We start from the raw sequence: 24,905 nt of genomic DNA on the forward strand, positions 1-24,905 counted from the left end.
GAAAGAGAGATAGATATATAGAAATAGTGTGTGAAAGGGAGCGAGAGAGAGAGAAAGAAGGAGAAGAGAAATAGAGGAGAGGGATACGAAAAGAGATAGAGAGAGGCCCAGCATGACAGTAAATAAGAATACCACTTAGGCTATTCCCTCTCTCTGAATCCAACCAAAATAATACTAACGGTTGAAAATGATAATATTTTGACTTTGATATCACTGTGCAAGACGTTCGGATATAGTCAATGTACGTTCTCGAATTAGCACAGAGATACTGAGAATCTGAACACGGTGAGTCTGAGACTCCAGTACCCTACTCGTCACTCAAGTGCTTCACTATTTATCTCACTGCTATAAAACCTCTAAGTCCACTAAAACCGTAGCTCCAAGTCGACTGGTCGATCCTCCACTCTTTCTCTCACTTTCTCAACAATAAAGCCATTGTTCTTCATTTCCTCTTTGGACATCTTGTTCAGCTTCCTCTCCCTGACATGCATTTTTATTTCCATGTCACTCATTTCCTCTGACTGGACATTACACAGACAGCAGATTGCCACTCCCGAAGCCTGGCATAGACTGCACACCATTTGTATGATTGTATGCGCACACACGCGTAAACCTAAACACACAAACAAATCTTAGTAATTATATAGCCATGCGCAGTATCATAGGCTTCTGTGTTGCCAAGACGTGGAAGGGTTCTAGCATAACTGAAGCGTGGGCATTCTGGCAAGGTTACACTAAATGTGTTCAGAGTATCCACGGGTACTGAAAATAGAACCAGAGTACAGATCAATATCTATCCCTACATGTTAGCATTACCGTAGCAGGATCTAGATTTGTAGTGTTCCATTGTCTTACAGTGCTGGTGAGCTTCAAGCAAACAGAGTTGGATGAGAGAAGAGGGGAATAAAAGGTGAATAGCACACTATGCTCATGCTTAAGTTCAAGGTCAGAATACACAGAGAGAAAAGTGCATAAAAAGAGAAATAAGTTCCATTTATGCGTGCTTAACTCAGGTCGGAATCGGGCCCGAGGTAATTTAGACCAGGATAGCACTTTCTGTTTCCCCCACTGTGAAAAGGTTAGACGGAAATAAAATCTCTTATCTCTGATACTTTCAGCACCATAGTGTGTGTGTATCAGAGTGTGTGTGTGTGTGTGTGTGTGCCTTTCACCTCCCTTGCCACACATTGTGTGTTAATTTAGTGGCTGTTTTATCTAAGCAGGTGGGTAAAGACTATCACAGCTGGATCTGGGGCCCACAGACTCATCCCCTCATCCCTCCTTCCTCTCGTTTATCATGACCAGCCTGGGGAGGAGGAGGAGCAAGGAGGAAGAGGGTGGGAAAAGGAGGAAGAGGCTAGGTCAGGTTAGGCTGGATAGAATGGAAAGCTTAGCACCTCAGTGAGACTGAGATAGCAGTGAAATCACTTGCTCCAAGGTGCCAACAGGGCATGGAACACTCTCCTCTAACCACCTTACAACACGGGAGCAGATGTGTGATATTACAGTTGGAGGACTTCCTCTCTGAACAGAGAGCTGTCCCTGCAATGAAAGATACTGTAATAACTTAATGTGAGGTCATTCTGACATTGTGTTAAACCTAGTTTTGAACGCGACTGTTGCAGTAGAGAGAGAGACAGAGAGAGAGATTGAGAAATTGTATCATTTATGCTGCTGCTCTTTGCTTTTCACAAAAGTAGCATGTGTAGCTTATTTTTATTGTTGGCCAATCATAAGTCATCAAAGAGACAATAGGCTACACTCATAGAAACTCTGTGAGGGGCAAAAGTTAGGAGATATCTAATCAGTTAAAGAAAGATAGGCTACAATGATCAAGAGCCAACAGGTAGGCTGCTACTTTATATTCTGAATGGAAAAGTCGTTGTTTTGTAACTGTGTAGGACGAGAAAGTGCATTCAGCCTCTATTAGCCTAGCTAGCTAGCTTAACTAGCTTCTCCCGGTTTGATGCTGTCAAGACAGGTACTACGTCATCATATTGTATGATAAATAACCTAGCTATGGCAGCTATAGTCTACTATAGCACGAGTCGGCTTGGTTGGTTGCTGTCTCCACTCTCTCCCTACCTCCCTCCTCCCTGTTCCGTGTCACTCGCTCACACTCACAGCAGCCTAAACACACAGCATTTCCCCTGCTAGAGCATCACCTCGCTCTACCTTCTCTCGTTTGCGTTTTTATCAGCTCCTAGCTTAAAAATGTAATTTTGTTCTCCTCTCTCACTTGGATCGGAATGGATCTGGATCTGACCAGGTCTATACGTAACGGGTCTAGTTGTCCACAGGTCTCTATATTTTAATAATAAATGTATGCATTTCGGGTCCAGATGTGATAGCCCCAGGTTCATTTTGGAACAGGTCCAACTATTTGAACCCTGAAGGCCTCTAACTCCATGCATAATTTATTTATGAAGCCAAATATTTCTGGAATCCATTCAGGGACTGAGGGTAGGGATGTGATAGTTGCATCAGATATGAGTGTTGTTTAGTACGAGCAGGTAAGACACAGTAGTTGACAGATATACAGTGCCAGTCAAAAGTTTGGACACACCTACTTATTCAAGGGTTTTTCTTTATTTGAAAAAAAAATACATTGTAGAAAAATAGCGAAGGCATCAAAACTATGAAATAACACATATGGAATCATGTAGTAGCCAAAAAAGGGTTAAACAAATCAAAATATATTTTAGATTTTAGATTCTTCAAAGTAGCCTCCCTTTGCCTTGATGACAGCTTTGTACACTCTCTCAACCAGCTTCACCTGGAATGCTTTTCCAACAGTCTTGAAGAAGTTCCCAGATATGCTGAGCACTTGCTGGCTGCTTTTCCTTCACTATGCGGTCCAACTCATCTCAAACCATCTCAATTGGGCTTGGTGATTGGGTTGGGTGATTGGGGAGGATAGGTAATTTGATGCAGCATTCCATCACTCTCCTTCTTGGTCAAATAGCCCTTACACAGCCTGGAGGTGTGTTGGGTCATTGTCCTGTTGAAAACAAGTGATAGTCCCACTAAGCGTAAAACAGATGGACTGGCGTTTCGCTGCAGAATGCTGTGGTAGTCATGTTGTTTAAGTGTGCCTTAAATTCTAAATAAATCACAGACTCTTACCAGCAAAGCACCATCACACCTCCTCCTCCATGATTTACGGTGGGAACCACACATGTGGAGATCATCCGTTCACCTACTCTGCATCTCACAAAGACACAAAAATCTCACATTTGGACTCATCTGACCAAAGGACAGATTTCCAAGGGTCTAATGTCCATTCCTCATGTTTTTTTCCCTCTTCTTCTTAGTGGTGTCCTTTAGTAGTGGTTTCTTTGTAGCAATTAGAAGGCCTGATTCACGCAGTCTTCTCTGAACAGTTGATGTTGAGATGTGTCTGTTACTTGATCTCTGTGAAGCATTTATTTGGGCTGCAATATTTGAGGCTGGTAACTCTAATGAACTTTCCTCTGCAGCAGAGGTAACTCTGGGTCTTCCTTTCCTTTGGCGGTCCTCATGAGAGCCAGTTTCATCAAAGCTCTTGATGGTTTTTGCGGCTGCAGTTGAAGAAACTTTCAAAGTTCTTGAAATTTTCCGGATTGACTGACCTTCATGTCTTAAAGTAATGATGGACTGTGGTTTCTCTTTGCTTATTTGAGCTGTTCTTCCCGTAATATGGAATTGGTATTTGACCAAATAGGGCTGTCTTCTGTATACACCCCTGCCTCTCCTTCTTGGGAAGCAAAAGTCATTCCGCTACCTAAGAATATTAAAGCCCACTTTACTGGCTCAAATAGCTTACTGTAACCAACGCTTAGTAAACTTTTGGAAAAAAATAGTGTTTGACCAGATACAATGCTATTTTACAGTAAACAAATTGACAACAAACTTGCAGCATGCTTATAGGGAAGGACATCAACAAGCACAGCACTTACACAAATGACTGATGATTGGCTGAGAGAAATTGATGATAAAAAGATTGTGGGGGCTGTCTTGTTAGACTTCATTGCAGCTTTTGACATTATCGATCATAGTCTGCTGCTGGCAAAACGTATGTGTTACGGCTACATTCCCTGCTATATTGTGGATAAAGAGTTACCTATCTAACAGAACACAGAGGTTGTTCTTTAATGGAAGCCTCTCCAACATAATCCAGTTAGAAACAGGAATTCCCCAGGGCAGCTGTCTAGTGGGCCCCTTTTTCAATCTTTACTAATGAATTGCCACTGGCTTTGAGTAAAGCCAGAGTGTCTATGCATGCAGATGACTCAACACTATACATGTCAGCTACTACAGTGACTTAAATGACTGCAACACTAAACAAAGAGTTGCAGTTAGTTTCAGAGTGGGTGGCAAGGAATAAGTTAGTCCTAAATATTTATAAAACTAAAAGCATTGTATTTGGGACAAATCATTCACTCAACCCTAAACCCCAACAAAATCTTGTAATAAATAATGTGGTCATTGAGCAAGTTGAGGTGACTAAACTGCTTGGAGTTACATAATGATACAACAGTAGTTAAGATGGGGAGACGTACTGTATGTCCATGATAAGGCGCTGCTCTAACTTCTTAAAAGCACTGTCAAAAAGGCAGGTCCTACAGGCCCTAGTTTCTACCTTCTTAAAAGCACTGTCAAAAAGGCAGGTCCTACAGGCCCTAGTTTCTACCTTCTTAACAGCACTCTCAAAAAGGCAGGTCCTACAGGCCCTAGTTTCTACCTTCTTAAAAGCACTGTCAACAAGGCAGGTCCTACAGGCCCTACTTTCTACCTTCTTAACAGCACTCTCAAAAAGGCAGGTCCTACAGGCCCTAGTTTCTACCTTCTTAACAGCACTGTCAACAAGGCAGGTCCTACAGGCCCTAGTTTATACCTTCTTAACAGCACTGTCAACAAGGCAGGTCCTACAGGCCCTAGTTTCTACCTTCTTAACAGCAGTGTCAACAAGGCAGGTCCTACAGGCCCTAGTTTTGTCGCACCTGGACTACTGTTCAGTCGTGTGGTCAGGTGCCACAAAAAAGGCTTAGGAAATGTGGAAATGGTTAAGAACAGGGCAGCACGGCTGGCCCTTAGATGTACACAGAGAGCTAATATTAATAATATGCATGTCAATCTCTTCTGGCTCAAAGTGGAAGAGAGATGGACTTCATCACTACTTGTGTATGTGAAAGATATTGACATGTTGAATGCACCGAGGTGTCTGTTTGAACTACTGGCACACAGCTAGGAAACCCATGCACACCCCACAAGACATGCCACAAGAGGTCTCTAACAGACTATGGAAGAAGCACAGTGCTACATAGAGCATGACTACATGGAACTCTATTCCACATCAAGTAACTCACGTAAGCAGTAAAATTAGATTTAGAAAACAGATTAAAAAACATCTTATGGAACAGTGGGGTCTGTGAAGCAGCACAGACATAGGCACAGACACTTGCATACACACACACACACACACACACACACACACACACACACACACACACACACACACACACACACACACACACACACACACACACACACACACACACACACACACACACACACACACACACACACACACACACACACACACACACACACACACAACATACGCACTATACACACATGTACACAAGCATTTTGTACGGTATATATGTGGTAGTGGTGGAGTAGGGGTCTGAGGGAACACAGTGTGGTGTGAAATCTGTGAATGAATTGTAATGTTTTTAAAATTGTATAAACTGCCTTAATTTTGCTGGACCCCAAGAAGAGTAGTTGCAGCTAATGGGGATCCATAATAAATACAATACAATAACTTGTCACAACACAACTGATTGGCTCGAACGCATTAAGAAGGAAATAAATTCCATAAAATATATTTTAACAAGGCCCACCTGTTAATTGAAATGCATTCCAGGTGACTACCTCATGAAGCTGGTTGAGAGAATACCAAGAGTGTGCAAAGCTGTCATCAAGGCAAAGGGTGGCTACTTTGAAGAATTTTAAATATAAAATATACATTGATTTGTTTAACACTTTTTTGGTTACTACATGATTCCATATGTGTTATTTCATAGTTTTGATGTCTTCACAATTATTCTACAATGTAGAAAATCGTTTTTAAAAAACGGAAAAACCCTTGAATGAGTAGGTGTCCAAACTTTTGAATGGTACAGTAGATGGAAAGCTGTGCTTCATTCCTGCCTGGTTGTGTTTTGCATGTTAACCAGTGTTTCACAGTTAAAACAGCAGGTAGGAAGGGAGCAGGCCCCCACTTAATCACGCCATTGAAGGAGCTTATTAGAGAACAATTACTAAATGGCAAGGCTTGTAAATCATAAATTATGTATCAAGAGGACTTAACGAAATGAGAGCAGCATTTTGCTGTTGACAGCAGTGGCCTCATGAGTATTCATAGGAGTGGGCTCAGCCTCAGACCAGGGCCTTCTCGTGACAGTCACCAAGGACATCAGGCCATAGCTACAGTACAGGCTGCAGTCTGTCTTTCTGTTAGCACTAACCATACTACCACTACTGTTCATAAAGGCACCTAGTGGGCTTTTCTTTCTTGTGTTCTTTTACTTTCATTCTTTATAGCCCTTTCTCTCCTTGACACATATTATACTATCTGAGAGTGGAACAACAACAATGACCTCACAACCATGTAACAATGCTGTTTTGCTATTTTTCTCCAGTCTTTGATTAACCTTCCTTAAAAGAGGCCAGAGCTTACATGCCTTTTACGCCCAGCTTATCTCTCATTCCATTGGATAGAGTGCTACTTAAAGGACCAATAACAAAAGCCGAGACTAGAAAGTGCCCAAACACACACACACACACACACACACACACACGCACGCACGCACGCACGCACGCACGCACGCACACACACACTGAGGCTATGTGAGAGCTGTTGGGAAAAAGAGAAGGGATAAGAAGCGGAGGTGGAAGAAAGCAGCTCACCACAGATGCGTATAATCAGCTACAAGTACTGCTATTTATCATTAGTCAATGTCAATGGGGTTGTTTTTCCCTGTTGCAGGTGGAGTGTCTTTCCCCTTGCCATTGAGGACCCTGTCTAAGGGTTCTCTCTCTCTCTCTCTCTCTCTCTCTCTCTCTCTCTCTCTCTCTGTCTCTCTCTCTCTCTCTCTCTCTCTCTCTCTCTCTCTGTCTCTCTCTCTCTCTCTCTCTCTCTCTCTCTCTCTCTCTCTCTCTCTCTCTCTCTCTCTCTCTCTCTCTCTCTCTCTCTCTCTCTCTGTCTCTCTCTCTCTCTCTCTCTCTCTCTCTCTCTCTCTCTCTCTCTCTCTCTCTCTCTGTCTCTCTCTCTCTCTCTGTCTCTCTCTCTCTCTTTGTCTCTCTCTCTCTCTCTCTCTCTCTCTCTCTCTCTCTCTCTCTCTCTCTCCCTCTCTCCCTCTCTCTGTCACTCTCTCTCTCTGTCACTCTCTCTCTCTGTCTCTGTCTCTCCCTGTCTCTCTCTACACAATGAGGATCAAAATGGATCATTTAAAATGGGCTAAGTATATAAGGGCACATTACTATGATCATAAAAAATAAAAAAAAGTAACCAAAGCTTGAGCCTTTGTCCATCAAACGCTATACTTGATCCCAGGCTGTACAACCACAGTGGGGAAAACCAGAGCGACTGAATTCAGGTCAGCTCAAGAGGGAGAAGCAGAAATTTAGCGCTAACCAATTTAATGAGACCCACATTTTAAAGTAATGTCTCTGCAAATCCACCTAGGGTGTAGGGTATTTCCCAGACTAAACCTTGTCATTGGCAATTTCCATTCATGAAGAAATATTTTGCTACATCTACATATGATTGCGAGAGACCCGGTGTGCCTCGGTGTGTTGAGTACACATTTGGCTACCAAGCCACTGTCTACCTGTGAATCCATTGTAGTGACTAAAAAAAACAGTCACTTTTAATCTTCTGCCTTCAAAACAATTCAACACAACCAACATTGGCTGTCATGAAAGTGTATATTATCACTGCTGTTTTCCTGCCAAAAGAAAAGCAGAGCAGTCTCCTGTAATACAGGTCAGCATAGCACCTGTGACATACAAAGGTAATGTACCATTAGCTGGAAACAGATAATGACTAGCACAGCAAAGCATGACGGCAACGGGGTGCCCACGCACACACAATTACACACAGGAACACACACAGGCATGCACGGACGGACAAAGCATGCACATACCCACACTCTGCCCTGCCACTGACATCTTTAATTACCTCTTAGACACAATCGCTCTCCTTAACCGTGTGTTAATTATGCACTTTTTCCACAGTACGTTCTACTTCCCTCAACCGTAGCTCTGTATCCTCTCTCTCTCTCTATCTCTCTCTCTCTATCTCTCTCTACAGATAAGGACATGAGCAGGGAGAGTTGGAAGCACTCATTTGCATTCACCACAGTAACACTCTCACAGAACTGAGTCACACGCCTATTGGACTAGGACATTCTATTCTGCATCAGGACTGACATCAACAGAGTGGACTACACCGCAAATCATACATATTGAATCATTCAAGAACCCATCAGTATAACAGAAGAGGGACTTTGGCTTTTCATCGATCAGTTTTGCAATGCGTGGACATGAAAATGTAAATGCAATAAGATGCAGCATGAATTTCCAAGGCTTTGTATGAATTTCTTGGCCTTTTACACAGTGCATCAACTTAATTGGAGGAATAAAACATTCCAAAAATGACAACATAAAATTGAAATAATTTCAAACTGCCAGTACCAGCCAAATCCACCAAATGTCAAATGATGTTCATCTGTTGGCTAAGGACAGCAGAGGCTGTTGAGGTTCCGATGAAACCGAACAGAAGAAAGAGTGACATTTTGCCATCCAAGGGACACGACACACTTGGCCGCCAGGTTGAGGGATCACTTGCAAATTTTTACTGGATCTTAAAGCTGTCTCTAAGCTGCTCCACATTATGTCCTGTCAGATCAATACGGGACCATACTACTCTACCCCATCTTGACAGGAGGCTGTCTCCTACCCCAACTGGTCCTCATTCATACACTGGGGTTTTCTAGAATCCTCGCCTCCCATATTTCCTATCCATTTTGTTTACCTCGTCGTATAATCCCCTCTATCTCCCCAGACGACCCCAGAGACACCCCCCCGCCCCCAACCAACCTCCCTTACCCAGATGTGGGGGCAGACCCTTCCCTCTCACCTCCACTGGGAACCTCCTGCCGTTGATGCTGTGTTCAGAGCCATCTGATCCATTACTCTGGCCCCAGTGGAACTCTACCTTCTCAGCCTTAAAACGCCCCGGCAGGCCTGCACCACGCACAAAGTAGTCATCCTTCAGCATGATGGCCACTGAGAGAGACAGAGAGAGAGAGAGAGAGAGAGAGAGTCACCATATTATCACACTTCATAATGTTCACACACTCAAGGAACATAATGAAAAATGACTTACGAATTAGCTAAACTTATCATGAATTATTGAAAATTGTATAAACAAGACAGAACAAACTTTTCTGAGCTTTTGCATTCACCACATTTTGTGTGGTTATTCTTAGATACTGTATAGAGGGAATTGTTTATATGTTCTTTAATGTATTTTCTAGATAACATTTTCTTTGGAAATATGAGCTAAAAATGCAGTTCAGTATTTTACAGATAGTAAAATAAAAAATATATATCCAAAAATCTGCTCTATACAAGTCTGGTCCTGGAGTATCTTAACAAAATGAAACCAAAATATTTAGGCTGACTTCATCCAGTGACTAGAAGAATAGAATTGCAGTATATGCAAATATGCACATATTTAATAAGATATTGCCTCATTGCATATTTTTATACAATATTTCAGAAAAGTTGTAATACAAAAGGCCTTATATTGGTGTCTATATTCAACTGGCAAAAGGCCATTGTGATATGAATCAGGGGAGAAAAAAGACCCCATTAAGGTGTGATGCCTCGCCTTAAAGAAGAACTGACAGCATTTTAGCAACATTAAATCTTATTAAAATCTGTTCATATACACCCCCAAGAAGAATATGACAAGCTAGCACATAGATATGGTGTTCACATTTTAATAAATTCTTAGAATGTTTGGGAATTACGTATACCAAGGCATTTGTGAGCATTCTATAGCATTATAACGTCCGTGCGTTTGGACATTAATAGACACTGAGGTAAATAAAATCAAATAAAAACATCTGTCTCATCCAGGACCAGAGTCTACACAGACCGGAGCACCATAGCCAATCAGAGCTAGAGTAGGCCTTTATACAAACAAGTAATTTGCCACACAGGCCTGCCATCATTCACTTTTAACTGTACTGTGTGTTTACAGGTAGTTGCACGAGCACGGCATTAGATTATGAGAACGCATTCACCAAAATTCCCAAAATACACCTGAATGGATATCTGCAAATACGTCAATACCACGGGAGAGCTTGCAAACTATTACGGACTACAAAGGGAAACCCATCCGTGAGCTTTTTTTGCTCGCTTCGAGGCAAGCAATATTGAAACATGCAGGAGAGCACCAGCTGTTCCAGATGAATGTGTGATCATGCTCTCCGTAGCCAATGTGAGCAAGACCTTTAAACAGGTCAACATTCACAAGGGCACGGGGCCAGACGGATTACAAGGACGTGTTCTCAGAGCATGCGCTGACCAACTGGCAAGTGTATTCACTGACATTTTAAACCTCTCCCTGACCAAGTCTGTAATACCTACATGTTTCAAGAAGACCACCATAGTCCCTGTGCCCAAGAAAGCGATGTTAACCTGCCTAAATGACTACCGCCCCGTAGCACTCACGTCAGTGGCCATGAAGTGATTTGAAAGGCAGGTCATGGCTCACATCAACACCATCATCCTGGAAACCCTAGACCCACTCCAATTCACATACCGCCCAAACAGATCCACAGATGACGCAATCTCAATTGCACTCCACAATACACTTTCCCACCTGGACAAAAGGAACACCTATGTGAGAATGCTGTTCATTGACTACAGCTCAGGGTTCAACACCATAGTGCCCTTCAAGCTCATCACTAAGCTAAGGACCGTGGGACTAAACACCTCCCTCTGCAACTGGATCCTGGACTTCCTGACGGGCCACACCCAGGTGGTGAGGGTAGGCAACAACACATCCGCTACGCTGATCCTCAGGGGTGCTTGCTTAGTCCCCTCCTGTACTCCCTGTTCACCCACAAATGCATGGCCAAACACGACTCCAATCATTAAGTTTGCTGATGACACAACAGTGTTAGGCCTGATCACCAACAACAATGAGACAGCTTATAGGGAGGAGGTCAGAGACCAGGCAGTGTGGTGCCAGGACAACAACCTCTCCCTCAATGTGAGCAAGATAAAGGAGCTGATCGTGGACTACAGGAATAGAAGGGCTGAACAGGCCCCCATTAACATCGACAGGGCTGTAGTGGAGCGGGTCGAGAGTTTTAAGTTATTTTGTGTTCACATCACCAACAAACTATCATGGTCCAAACACACCAAGTCAGTTATGAAGAGGACACAACAACACCATTTCCAACTCAGGGACTGAAAAGATTTGGCATGGGTCCCCAGATCCTCAAAAAGTTATACAGCTGCACCATCGAGAGCATCCTGACCGGTTGCATCACTGCCTGGTATGGCAACTGCTCGGCATCTGACCGTGAGACGATACAGAGGGTAGTGCGTACGGCCCAGTACATCACTGGGGCCAAACTTCCTGCCATCCAGAACCTCTATACTAGGCGGTGTCAGAGGAAGGCCCAAAGAATTGGCAAAGAATCCAGTTACCCAAGTCATAGACTGTTTTCTCTAGTACCGCACGGCAAGCGGTACCGGAGTGCCAAGTCTAGGTTCCAAAACACTCCTTAACAGCTTCTACACCCAAGCCATAAGACAGCTGAATAATTAATAAATGAACCCCTGCTTTGTTTTACACTGCTGCTACTTACTGTTTATTATCTATGCATACTGTAGTCACTTTATGTACAAATGACCTCGACTAACCTGTACCCCCGCACATTGACTCGGTACAGGTACCCCCTGTATATAGCCTCGTTATTGTTATTTTATTGTGTTCTTTTTTATTTTATTTTGTACCTGAGTTTATTTAGCAAATATTTTCTTAACTCTATTTCTTGAACTGCATTGTTGGTTTAAGGAGCATTTCACGGTTGTTGTATTCGAAAAATGTGACAAATACAATTTGAGTTCATTTGAGTCCTCTTGCATTTTGGAACTTTGCAGTGCTATTAATCAAACAATGATGAAAAGGTATGCTCTCTCTCTCCCTCAGTTAAGCACATTAACAACAACAAGATCAACAACTAATGCTAGCCAAAGCAAGATGAGCTAGAATCTAACGAAGGAAGATTAAATAAACTCTATCAATTTTTTTATCCATTTTAGAATAAGGCGGTAAAGTATCACAAATTTGGTTCAGTCTGCTTTCCAACATACACTGGGAGACAAATTCAGCTTTCAGCAGGACAATAACCAAAAACATAAGGTCAAATGTACACTAGAGTTGCTTACCAAGATGACATTGAATGTTCCTGAATGGCCAAGTTACAGTTTTGACTTACAGTATCAGTCAAAGTTTTGGACACACCTACTCATTCAAGGGTTTTTCTTTTTCTTTTTTAAACTATTTTCTACATTGTAGAATAATAGTGAAGTCATCACAACTATGAAATAACACATATGGAATGATGTAATAACCAAAAAAGTGTAAAACAAATTAAAATATAATTTACATTTGAGATTCTTCAACGTAGCCATTCTCTCAACCAGCTTCATGAGAAAGTCACCTGGAATGCATTTCAATTAACAAGTGTGCTTTGTTAAAAGTTAATTTGTGGAATTTCTTTCCTTCTCTATGCGTTTTAGACAATCAGTTGTGTTGTGAAAAGGTAGGGGTGGTATACAGAAGATAGCACTATTTGGTAAAATACCAAGTTCCTATTATCGCAAAAATATCTAAATTAAGTAAAGAAAAATGACAGTCCATCTTTACTTTAAGACATGAAGGTCAGTCAATCCTAAAAAATGTCAAGAACTTTGAAAGTTTCTTCAAGTGCAGTCGCAAAAAACACCAAGAGCTATAATGAAACTGTCTCTCATGAGGACCTCCACAGGAAAAGAAGACCCGGAGTTACTTCTGCTGCAGAGGATAAGTTCATGACACATCTCAACATCAACTGTTCAGAGACTGTGTGAATCAGGCCTTCTTGGTCAAATTGCTGCAAAGAAGAGACTTGCTTGGGCCAAGAAACACAAGCAATGGACATTAGACAGGTGGAAATCTGTGCTTTGGTCTGATGAGTCCAAATTTGAGATTTTTGTCTCTTTGTGAGATGCAGAGTAGGTGAACAGATGATCTCCGCATGTGTGGTTCCCATCGTGAAACATGGATTAGAAGGTGTGATGGTGTGCGGGTGCATTGCTGGTGATTTAGAGGCACACTTAACCAGCATGGCTACCACAGCATTCTGCAGCGATATGCCATCCCATCTTGTTTGCGCTTAGTGGGACTATCATTTGTTTTTCTACAGGACAATGACTCAACACACCTCCAGGCTATTTGACCAGGAAGGAACGTGATGTAATGCTACATCAGATGACCTGACCGCCACAATCAAGATGGCTGTCTAGCAATGACCAACAATAAACTTGACGGTTCTTGAAGAATTGTGCAAATATTGTGCAATCCAGGTGTGCAACGTTCTTAGAGACTTACCCCAAAAGACACAGCTGTAATCACTGCCAATTGCGTCCATAAAGTATTGACTCAGGGGTGTGAAAACATGTTTTTAGAAATGTTTAGAAATTTATTGAAAATTCAATATATACATTTCTAAACATTTCTAAAGACATGTTTTCACATTGTCATTATGGGGTATTGTATGTAGATGGGTGAGAAAAAATGGATTTCAGCCATTTTGAATTCAGCCTGTGACACAGCAAAATGTGAAATACGTCAAAGGTATGAATACTTTCTGAATTCACTGTATCTTCTCAGCCACTTCTAATTGTCTCTGCAAGTCCATTGTTATTTCATCATCCTATTGTTGAAATAAAGTTGGAATTGGCAGAGGGGTACATTTTTGGGGTTAACAAATTTGTCTGAATAGACCCACATTTAATTAACCAATATGACCTTAAATAAATGCTCCCATTGTCAAACCGATGTCTTACTGTAATTGAATTTCAGAATCGTTTTTACTCCTCCTTTCACAGGAGAGTTCTGTCCCATTTCGAAGAAGCACTCAAGTGGCCTGTTTGTCATCTTAACATCTTCAGCAAAGTCTGAAACTTGAGACATGTCAAACTAAATACACTAGGCCTTTTTAATACATTGACTTAGTTTGACATTTCTCAGGTCGGATACTCTGCCAAAGTCTTTGACCCTTGAACAATTGGCTCGTCTATCACAGTTTATTTCCCCTCCTTGTGTAGTTTGTTTCCTCTGGGAGATATTGGAGATTTTAAGAGATGTGTTGCCTGGTGCTTTTACAGGGTTGTTGGCACTCCCACTGAAATTCTACCAGTCTGCATCCAGGATGCTAAGGTTACACTAAGTAGTAAGGCCTCCTGTGGGAGCCTGGCCTTCTTGGCATACCTCATAATACCACTGAGACTACAGATGGCAGCCAAATCAAAGCTGAGGGATTAACAATGCATAGTGTGCTTAAGATGTTGCTTAGCATCTATTACATGGGACTCAAAGCAGAGAAAGGTGATGTGGAGGGAGACTACCACTGTGGCTAAGCTAAATACACTCCACTGTATTGCTGCTACGTTTAGTCTCATTTTATGGTTACGGTTTATGCTAACAGGCTAGCGGAAGGGATGGCATGGCAGTTTACATTAGCGCTCAGAGCAAGGCAGGGATAAAAAACAAATTTCTTGCTCTCTATTTTCATCATTTGTTTTTGCCTTTTGTTGATTCAGCGTCCTAATCCAGCATGCGAGCGGAAGGCAGGTCTTGGGAGTTTCATTAGCGATGGGAGCCAGTGTTCGGGAACGCTAACAGGCGAGCAGGAATTAGACGCTAAGCCAGCGAGACCTTGGACCGCAGTGTGTGAAAACAGGGGGCTGATATGGATATAAAGCCTTGATCAATGCAAATATTTCTTCAAGACTTGAAGACTCCAAGTCCTCATGAATTTCTTAAAAGGTTTATTTGATACGATTCTGGGAAAGTATTCTCCCTTCATCCTTCCAGACGCCCTCCTCTCCCTCTCAAAAACCCTGATACTATTCTTCTGGCCGTGAGACATATAATGACTTCCTGCTTCAAGGTGAAAGGATTAGAGTTCAGCCGAGGCTACAGGTTTTCACAGAATCATGAGGATTTTGAGGAGAAGCTGATTGAAGCATCCATTATTCAGAGATGCTTACCCCTTCCTTCCTGGTTTACTACACTGTTCATCAGCCACCCCCTTCAGGTGATTACTTCACAGATGCTCAGCTGTCATTTATAAATAGTGGAGAATGTACTGTATAAATAATGCATGGCACAACAAGAGGACATTTGTCTTGTTAGGCATGCATTATGGAGTAAGCAGAGATAAGAAGCTGTGCACTATTTCGTTCCGCAGCTGTTGTTTGTGTTAGCACTTTATTTGACTCGGTGGGTTGCGCCACTGCTACGCTAACGTGTTGTACTAACCTGTACTACACTGGTGCTCCCCCACCATGCCTGCAGAGCAGACAGCTCAGGGGTGGCCCTCATCCTTTAACACACCTTGGCCTTGGGAAGAGACGGCTGTGGCCATCAGAGTCTCGGAAAAACACCACGCAATCAGGGACAGACATTTCACATGCTGAATGAGTTGAGGAGTCTCTCTCTCTCTCCGAGTCTTCTCTCTAACACTGAGTGATGACAGGGATGCTAATAAACGGCTGAGAAGACGTACAGTACCCCATCAGATGAACCTGACTCTCTTTCATCTAAACAACAAGCCTTTCACTCACAACCCCCAACTACACTACATTGAGGACTGTGTATGGGCCATTCACTCAGTCACTGCCTACTAGAGAGCGATCAGAAAAGAACAGCAGTGTGGCAAGCTTTATGGGCTATGGGATCTTCATCATATGATAGTACAGTTTAAGAGGAAGACAATAGATCATTCACAGAGAGTGGGATTACATGTTATACAAGGTGTACGTATGTGCCCACCATTTTAAAGCAGATACAGGGGTCCATTAAGGTTCACCATTTGGGACAGATGGACCAGGGACAACACCAGTTCATACATGACACATCGTGTCCAGAGAGATTCATAAAATCAAATATCTGGCAATACAGAAATCACAGTGGGACATTTGTTTCCCCAGGTCTGCAGAGAGACCCTGTAATAGGACATCTGGCCTTGTTGTGACTGCTGTCAATACTGACGCCAGCCACCTGTGGCCCTCGCTCCCACAAGCATTTCAACTAAATGTGTAGGCAGAAAGAGAGGACGATCCATCTTTGTGACAGATAGAAATTGTGAAAAATACCTGTCTTAGACAGGGAACATCCATGAGATGCTATAAGAGCTGAATGCAGATGTCCAAAAACAGCTTTTTCAGGTTGTCATCTGTACCAATGATAGATTGAGACATCAACTAAATGTGCAAATCCACTCCTACCACAAATATTGTATTGGACTGCTCTACATGTTTTTAAACTACCAGAATGTATATATAAAGTGTGAATTTAAAGGAGATATCCTTATTCTTCTCCCACATTGTGGAAGCTTGGCGAATTACAACAGGCTATTTTAAAACAATTCCCCCCCTTCCCTCCCCCGACCCCTTTCTCAACAAGCCTAGAGTCACTCCCCCTTTGCACGGTCTCTCCCTTTCGTTCTAAAACATGTTGATTTGTTTACATAGACATAGCTAGCCAGCCATTTCATATGGCTACAGCAAAAGCAGCATTCCACTAGCTAACAACTGGACACACAATGTCGGGTGATGAGGTGAAATATAACGTTAAACCATATCGCAACGTTGTACTTTCAATTTGTCAACTTTCTGTGATGTGTTCTGTCAATTCCTTTGCTAGCTTTGCTAACGTTTGATAAACCACAGCTAGTTTGACACTATTGCAGCTGTAGCTATATATAGAAATAGATATAGGGAAGGTAATCAAGGAGGTGATGGAGTCCAGGTGAGTGTCATGAGGCGCAGATGCACGACATGATGGTGACAGGTGTGTGAGATGATGGTGACAGGTGTGTGAGATGATGGCGACAGGTGTGTGAGATGATGGCGACAGGTGTGTGAGATGATGGTGACAGGTGTGTGAGATGATGGCGACAGGTGTGTGAGATGATGGCGACAGGTGTGTGAGATGATGGTGACAGGTGTGTGAGATGATGGCGACAGGTGTGTGAGTTGATGGCGACAGGTGTGTGAGATGATGGTGACAGGTGTGTGAGATGATGGTGACAGGTGTGTGAGATGATGGTGACAGGTGTGTGAGATGATGGCGACAGGTGTGTGAGATGATGGTGACAGGTGTGTGAGATGATGGTGACAGGTGTGTGAGATGATGGCGACAGGTGTGTGAGATGATGGTGACAGGTGTGTGAGATGATGGTGACAGGTGTGTGAGATGATGGCGACAGGTGTGTGAGATGATGGCGACAGGTGTGTGAGATGATGGCGACAGGTGTGTGAGATGATGGCGACAGGTGTGTGAGATGATGGTGACATGGTGTGAGATGATGGTGACAGGTGTGTGAGATGATGGTGACAGGTGTGTGAGATGATGGCGACAGGTGTGTGAGATGATGGCGACAGGTGTGTGAGATGATGGCGACAGGTGTGTGAGATGATGGCGACAGGTGTGTGAGATGATGGTGACAGGTGTGTGAGATGATGGCGACAGGTGTGTGAGATGATGGCGACAGGTGTGTGAGATGATGGCAGAGATGATGGTGACAGGTGTGTGAGATGATGGTGACAGGTGTGTGAGATGATGGTGACAGGTGTGTGAGATGATGGTGACAGGTGTGTGAGATGATGGCGACAGGTGTGTGAGATGAGATGATGCGACAGGTGTGTGAGATGATGGTGACAGGTGTGTGAGATGATGGCGACAGGTGTGTGAGATGATGGTGACAGGTGTGTGAGATGATGGCGACAGGTGTGTGAGATGATGGCGACAGGTGTGTGAGATGATGGCGACAGGTGTGTGAGATGATGGTGACAGGTGTGTGAGATGATGGTGACAGGTGTGTGAGATGATGGTGACAGGTGTGTGAGATGATGGCGACAGGTGTGTGAGATGATGGTGACAGGTGTGTGAGATGATGGTGACAGGTGTGTGAGATGATGGTGACAGGTGTGTGAGATGATGGCGACAGGTGTGTGAGATGATGGCGACAGGTGTGTGAGATGATGGTGACAGGTGTGTGAGATGATGGTGACAGGTGTGTGAGATGATGGCGACAGGTGTGTGAGATGATGGTGACAGGTGTGTGAGATGATGGTGACAGGTGTGTGAGATGATGGTGACAGGTGTGTGAGATGATGGTGACAGGTGTGTGAGATGATGGTGACAGGTGTGTGAGATGATGGTGACAGGTGTGTGAGATGATGGCGACAGGTGTGTGAGATGATGGCGACAGGTGTGTGAGATGATGGTGACAGGTGTGTGATGATGATGGGTGTGTGAGATGATGGCGACAGGTGTGTGAGATGATGGCGACAGGTGTGTGAGATGATGGCGACAGGTGTGTGAGATGATGGTGACAGGTGTGTGAGATGATGGTGACAGGTGTGTGAGATGATGGCGACAGGTGTGTGAGATGATGGCGACAGGTGTGTGAGATGATGGTGACAGGTGTGTGAGATGATGGCGACAGGTGTGTGAGATGATGGTGACAGGTGTGTGAGATGATGGCGACAGGTGTGTGAGATGATGGTGACAGGTGTGTGAGATGATGGCGACAGGTGTGTGAGATGATGGCGACAGGTGTGTGAGATGATGGCGACAGGTGTGTGAGATGATGGTGACAGGTGTGTGAGATGATGGCGACAGGTGTGTGAGATGATGGCGACAGGTGTGTGAGATGATGGTGACAGGTGTGTGAGATGATGGCGACAGGTGTGTGAGATGATGGTGACAGGTGTGTGAGATGATGGTGACAGGTGTGTGAGATGATGGCGACAGGTGTGTGAGATGATGGTGACATGGTGTGAGATGATGGTGACAGGTGTGTGAGATGATGGTGACAGGTGTGTGAGATGATGGCGACAGGTGTGTGAGATGATGGTGACAGGTGTGTGAGATGATGGTGACAGGTGTGTGAGATGATGGCGACAGGTGTGTGAGATGATGGTGACAGGTGTGTGAGATGATGGCGACAGGTGTGTGAGATGATGGCGACAGGTGTGTGAGATGATGGCGACAGGTGTGTGAGTTGATGGCGACAGGTGTGTGAGATGATGGCGACAGGTGTGTGAGTTGATGGCGACAGGTGTGTGAGATGATGGTGACATGGTGTGAGATGATGGTGACAGGTGTGTGAGATGATGGTGACATGGTGTGAGATGATGGTGACAGGTGTGTGAGATGATGGTGACATGGTGTGAGATGATGGTGACAGGTGTGTGAGATGATGGTGACATGGTGTGAGATGATGGTGACAGGTGTGTGAGATGATGGTGACATGGTGTGAGATGATGGTGACATGGTGTGAGATGACAGGTGGTGACATGGTGTGAGATGATGGTGACAGGTGTGTGAGATGATGGTGACATGGTGTGAGATGATGGTGACAGGTGTGTGAGATGATGGTGACATGGTGTGAGATGATGGTGACAGGTGTGTGAGATGATGGTGACAGGTGTGTGAGATGATGGTGACAGGTGTGTGAGATAATCAAAAGCCTGATGACCTAGAGGCCGGAGAGAGAGTACACGTGACTCAACTGTGTCAAATTGTTTTGTAATAGCCAATGCATGTAAGAAAGTATCTCACATAGCAGGACATCTAACGTGATTCAATGTATGCGCAGGTTGTGTTGGACCATGTTGATGGCAGTCAGACTAGCAGGGCAAGAGGCAAGGGTAAAGGAGGAGCCATGGGCAGAGGATGGACAGGCAGAGGAAGGCAGCAGAGAGACAGAACTTAGGAAGAGGAGAGGCTTTTTGCTCTCCTCAGTGAAAGAATGGCTGACACACAGGTTTGTATTATGTAAAAAAAAAAGCCTATATATTTAACAATAATATATATTTCCTTTAATAATTAACATATGAACATATTACATTCAATAGAAACATGATCTAGTTTGTTCAATTTGCACTAGATATTTGTTTTTGAATTGGCTTTGAATTAGTAAACCTTGACCATACATATGAGAAATACCTTTAGTGGAGTGTGGAGAGAAATGTCACATTCAGCCTTACTAATAGGCTACAGTGCGAAGAAAAAGTATGTGAACCCTTTAGAATCACCTGGATTTCTGCATAAATTGGTCATAAAAAAAATTCTGATCTTCATTTAAGTTACAACAATAGACAAACACAGTCTGCTTAAAATAACACATAATTATAATTTTTCATGTCTTTATTGAACACACCGTGTAAACATTCACAGTGCAGGTTGGAAAAAGTATGTGAACCCTTGGATTTAATAACTAACCCTCCGTTGGCAGCAATAACCCCAACCAACTGTTTTCTTCAGTTAAGGATCAGACCTGCAAAACGGTCAGGAGGAATTTTGGACCATTCCTCTTCACAAAACGGTTTCAGTTCCACAATATTCCTGGGATGTCTGGTGTGAACCGGTCTCTTGAGGTCGTGCCACAGCATCTCAGTCGGGTTGAGGTCAGGACTGACTGGGCCACTCCAGAAGGAGTATTTTCTTCCGTTGAAGCCATTCTGTTGTTGATTTATTTCTGCCTTTTGGGTTGTTGTCCTGTTGCATGACCTAACTTCTGTTGAGCTTCAATTGGTGGACAGACTTACATTCTCCTGCAAAACATCTTGATTAACTTGGGAATTCATTTTTCTGCTAATGATAGCAAGCTCTCCAGGCCCTGAGGAGGCAAAGAAGCCCCAAACCATGATGGTCCCTCTACCATAGTTTACAGTTGGGATGAGGTTTTGTTGTTGCTGTGGTGGTGTTGCAGACTCTGGGTCCTTTCAGAACAGGTGAAAATATAATGAGATCATGTGACACTTAGATTGCACACAGGTGGACTTTATTTGATTAATTATGTGACTTGTGAAGGTAATTGGTTGCACCAGATCTTATTTAGGGGCTTCATAGCAAAGGGGGTGAATACATATGCACACACCACTTTTCCGTTTGTGATATTGTTTTATTTTTTGAAACAAGTAATTAAAAAAATTAATATTTTGTGTATGTCCATTGCATGAAATCCAAATAAAAATCTATTTAAATTACAGGTTGTAATGCAACAAAATAGGAAAAACACCAGGGGGGATGAATACTTTTGCAAGGCACTGTACCCCTGGACGAATGAACTCAATTACATATTTAAAGTGGTAATCAGCAAGTCGTTCATGACCCCAGGCTTCCCCGCGCTTCTTGTGTTGTTTATATATTCAATCTATGGTTGTGAGTGGGAGAGAGCAAAGATGTGAGAGAGAGCACTTGGGCATGAGGGAAAGGAAAGGGAAATGGGGATACCTAGCCAGTTGCACAACTGAACGCCTTCAACTGAAATGAGCGTGCTAGCCAGTTGCACAACTGAAATGAGCGTGCGTTAGAGAGGTAGAATGTAAACAGTAGAGTAGTCAGCTGCTAGCTAGTTGTAGATAAACAGTTGTGGTAGCAGGGACAACATATTCAGAAATGTTATACTGAACAAGTATCATCATCATTAGTATTGGATCTGAATCAACTCGACCCGAAAAGAGAAGTGAGTTGGGTTTCGTTCAAAATGAAATAACAAAAGAAGAGGTGAGACCTGAGGGTCGCAGACGACTAGCTGATTCCAACTTTAAGGAGTTATGATTCAATGTGAACATCATCAAACACAAGTTAACCCTTAGGTTCCAAAAACAATGGTCAACTGATAAATGGCTAAAACAGAAACTCGGAATTTAACAAGATCAAAAACACCTATGATCCAGAACCTTGTGTCACTTGTCACCTAACGAGAAATAAAAGATGTGTGCCAGCCCAGACATAATTGTTACGTTCTGACCTTAGTTCCTTTGTTTTTGTTTTAGTATGGTCAGGGCGTGAGTTGGGTGGGTTGTCTATGTTAGTTTGTCTATGATTTTCTATTTCTGTGTTTGGCCTGGTATGGTTCTCAATCAGAGGCAGCTGTCAATCGTTGTCCCTGATTGAGAACCATATTTAGGTAGCCTGTTTTCAATTGTGTTTTGTGGGTGGTTATTTTCAGTCTTTGTGTGTCTGCACCAGACAGAACTGTTCCGGTTGTTTCTTTGTTGTTTGTTATTCAGTGTTCAATTTTCATTAAATAAGATGAACACTTACCACGCTGCGCTTTGGCCCTCCTCTCCTTCCCCAGATGACAAGCGTTACAATAATGCACACCCCTAGAGGCAGGTAGAGCCCCAAGAACACAGGGATGGGATGATTAGAGGAGGGTAAAGAGGCCAACAATATATTTTAATAGAGCTATGGCTCACAGGTGGTCTGGGTAAGACAAAGCAGCATAGGTGTATCAATGGATCTAGCTGTGTAAAGACATTTACATTTACATAGAGTTCATCTGAACTAACTGTTTAAAGGCCCACTGTTGTCACATCGTCATCCCATTCAAATGACCTCACCATGTAAATAAAAATAGGGTTTAGGTGTGCAGCAAGGGTGTTTGGGGAGGGGGATGGTCTGCTCTGTGTGTTTCAATAGGCTAGAATCACATTGTCACTCTTATTTTGTCTTCTAAACCAATGAATAGTTTGCAAGTTGGGACGTGCGGTCACTTTTCTGTGAAGAGCCATTTAGGAGGAGCTGCTTGGCAAATTGAATGGGGTGATCATGTGATGACGGTGGGCCTTTAATAAAGTCATGTAGTCTCCAAAGTAAGTCCATGTTTATAGAGAAAAGTAAACCTAAGAAAATGGTCTGGCACTGTAGGTCCTCTGCACAGCATAAGGATATTTAGATCAATGCACATTTCATCCCATTCCTTCACTACATGTATGCCAGCCAGCCATGGAACTTAAGCTGTCCATGTGTATGTTCTGTGCTTCTATATTAGCAGTGCTTGCTCTTTGGGGTTTTAGGCTGGGTTTCTGTATAGCACTTTCTGCTGATATAAAAAGGGCTTCATAGATACATTTGATTGATTGATTGATTCCTGTGATCAGTCTCTGTGTGTAGCCTGGTACAGTACATGGAGAAAATGCTGCATCAGTTTTGGGGTTGGGATTGGGAGGCAGGCAGGGAGGTCTTCTAGTTGCTTGAAAGTGGAGGCTTCAGAGGTGTCTTAAGAGAGGTCTAGCAGCAGGGATATTTAGAGATGCTCATATTCATCAGGCTAAATAGAAGTGATAAAACATAACAAAAAAAGTCAATTTACTGAATAAGATCGGTACAATACTGGCAATACACATATAGGGTGATAATGTCTCCAAAAATGTCTGTGTTGCCTGTTTTCGCCTTCTGTTGCCTCAACGGTGCTCCTATCTAGCTCAACCACTACAGGCTCCATGCTCCTCCAGAAACTCATCCCTCCTTTAGAGAAAGACAGTCAGTTATACTAGAGCGAAGAGACATGACAGTATCATATATACACCGCCACATAGGCTACTCAAAGAAGGCAGGCACAAAGAGAGGGACACAAAAACACAGAAACCAACTGTAAATGATGCACACTCAAGAAAGTTCAGGCTAACGAATAGCCATCATTGAATGGAACAGGAAAAAGATATTTAGCTATTCTCATGTTGAAATGAAGCATGTGTTGTCACCTATCTGACAGTGTGGTGCTGGATGCCATTCCAATGCTTGATAAAGCAGGCAGCAGTAACACTTTCCTTGAAGTGGATTGTGGTGGAGCCATTATTATATCACACATGTCACATTATATCTAGCTAACTAGATTGCTAGTGTATGTCACAAAACCTAGCTAGTGCACATGCTTGTCATGTCTCTACCAAGCTAAATAATGATAGCTAGCTAGCTAACATTGTTTCAGTAATAATAACTTGGAAGTCTCAAAAAGGCGAGGCAACTATACTTCCAAGTACCATTACAGCTGATAGTGTTACAGCCGAGTGCCATGACAGTTCTATCACTCTCAAACAGAGAAATGTACAGGAAACATTAGCTAGCCGCCAATGCGAAATGTAAGTAGGTTCAAAATGACCATGACTCTCAAAAACACACATGCTTATGTCAATATCCTGACTGGTTTTAGATCACAAATATCATGTACACCTGAGTTATTTATCAAGACAGCCAGATAATTTAGACAGCATAAAGCTAACCCAGATTTTTCCATTCACAAACATCACAGCTAGCTAGCTGGTGCCACATCTTGTTAACGTAAACTCACTCACTTTTGTATATCGCCCTGGTCCGTACAATTGACCTTATTTTAGCGCCCCCAAAACACAATACTTCCAGATCAACTGTAATGTCAATACCATTGTAAAGCACAATTTCTCCCCTTTCCAACAGAATCAATTACATGACCCCACGCTGCCCATTTCTGCATAATTCAACAAGACAATGAGCCCCGTCGGGTCTTTTTCAAAATGTCAGGTGGGGAAGTGAAACTAATGCGTGATAGTGAGAAGGAGAGATGTTGTGTGGGAAAATGGCTTTTTTTCACTCGATCTGTCCAACTTATCACCTTATCGCCTCTAAAATGTAAATAAAACATTAGAAAGAGTTTATATAATGTGTCATTACATACCTATTTGAAGGTTTGTCGAATTTGAATCGGGATATTAGGGCAAGGCTA

At 43.0% G+C, this 24,905-nt stretch overlaps 1 protein-coding gene across 1 annotated transcript in view; it reads right to left on the reverse strand.

Annotated features, from left to right (window-relative positions):
• The window catches only part of ptprga (protein tyrosine phosphatase receptor type Ga), a 309,383-nt gene that overhangs the window by 74,707 nt on the left and 209,771 nt on the right, over window positions 1-24,905 (reverse strand). The window contains exon 4 of the mRNA XM_052473373.1: window positions 9,188-9,336. Coding sequence (XP_052329333.1) covers window positions 9,188-9,336 — 149 coding nt within the window. The remainder of the gene's footprint in view (window positions 1-9,187; window positions 9,337-24,905) is intronic.

This window comes from Oncorhynchus keta, chromosome 21 (assembly GCF_023373465.1).
Source record: "Oncorhynchus keta strain PuntledgeMale-10-30-2019 chromosome 21, Oket_V2, whole genome shotgun sequence".
In the NCBI taxonomy this organism is placed as follows: domain Eukaryota; kingdom Metazoa; phylum Chordata; class Actinopteri; order Salmoniformes; family Salmonidae; genus Oncorhynchus; species Oncorhynchus keta.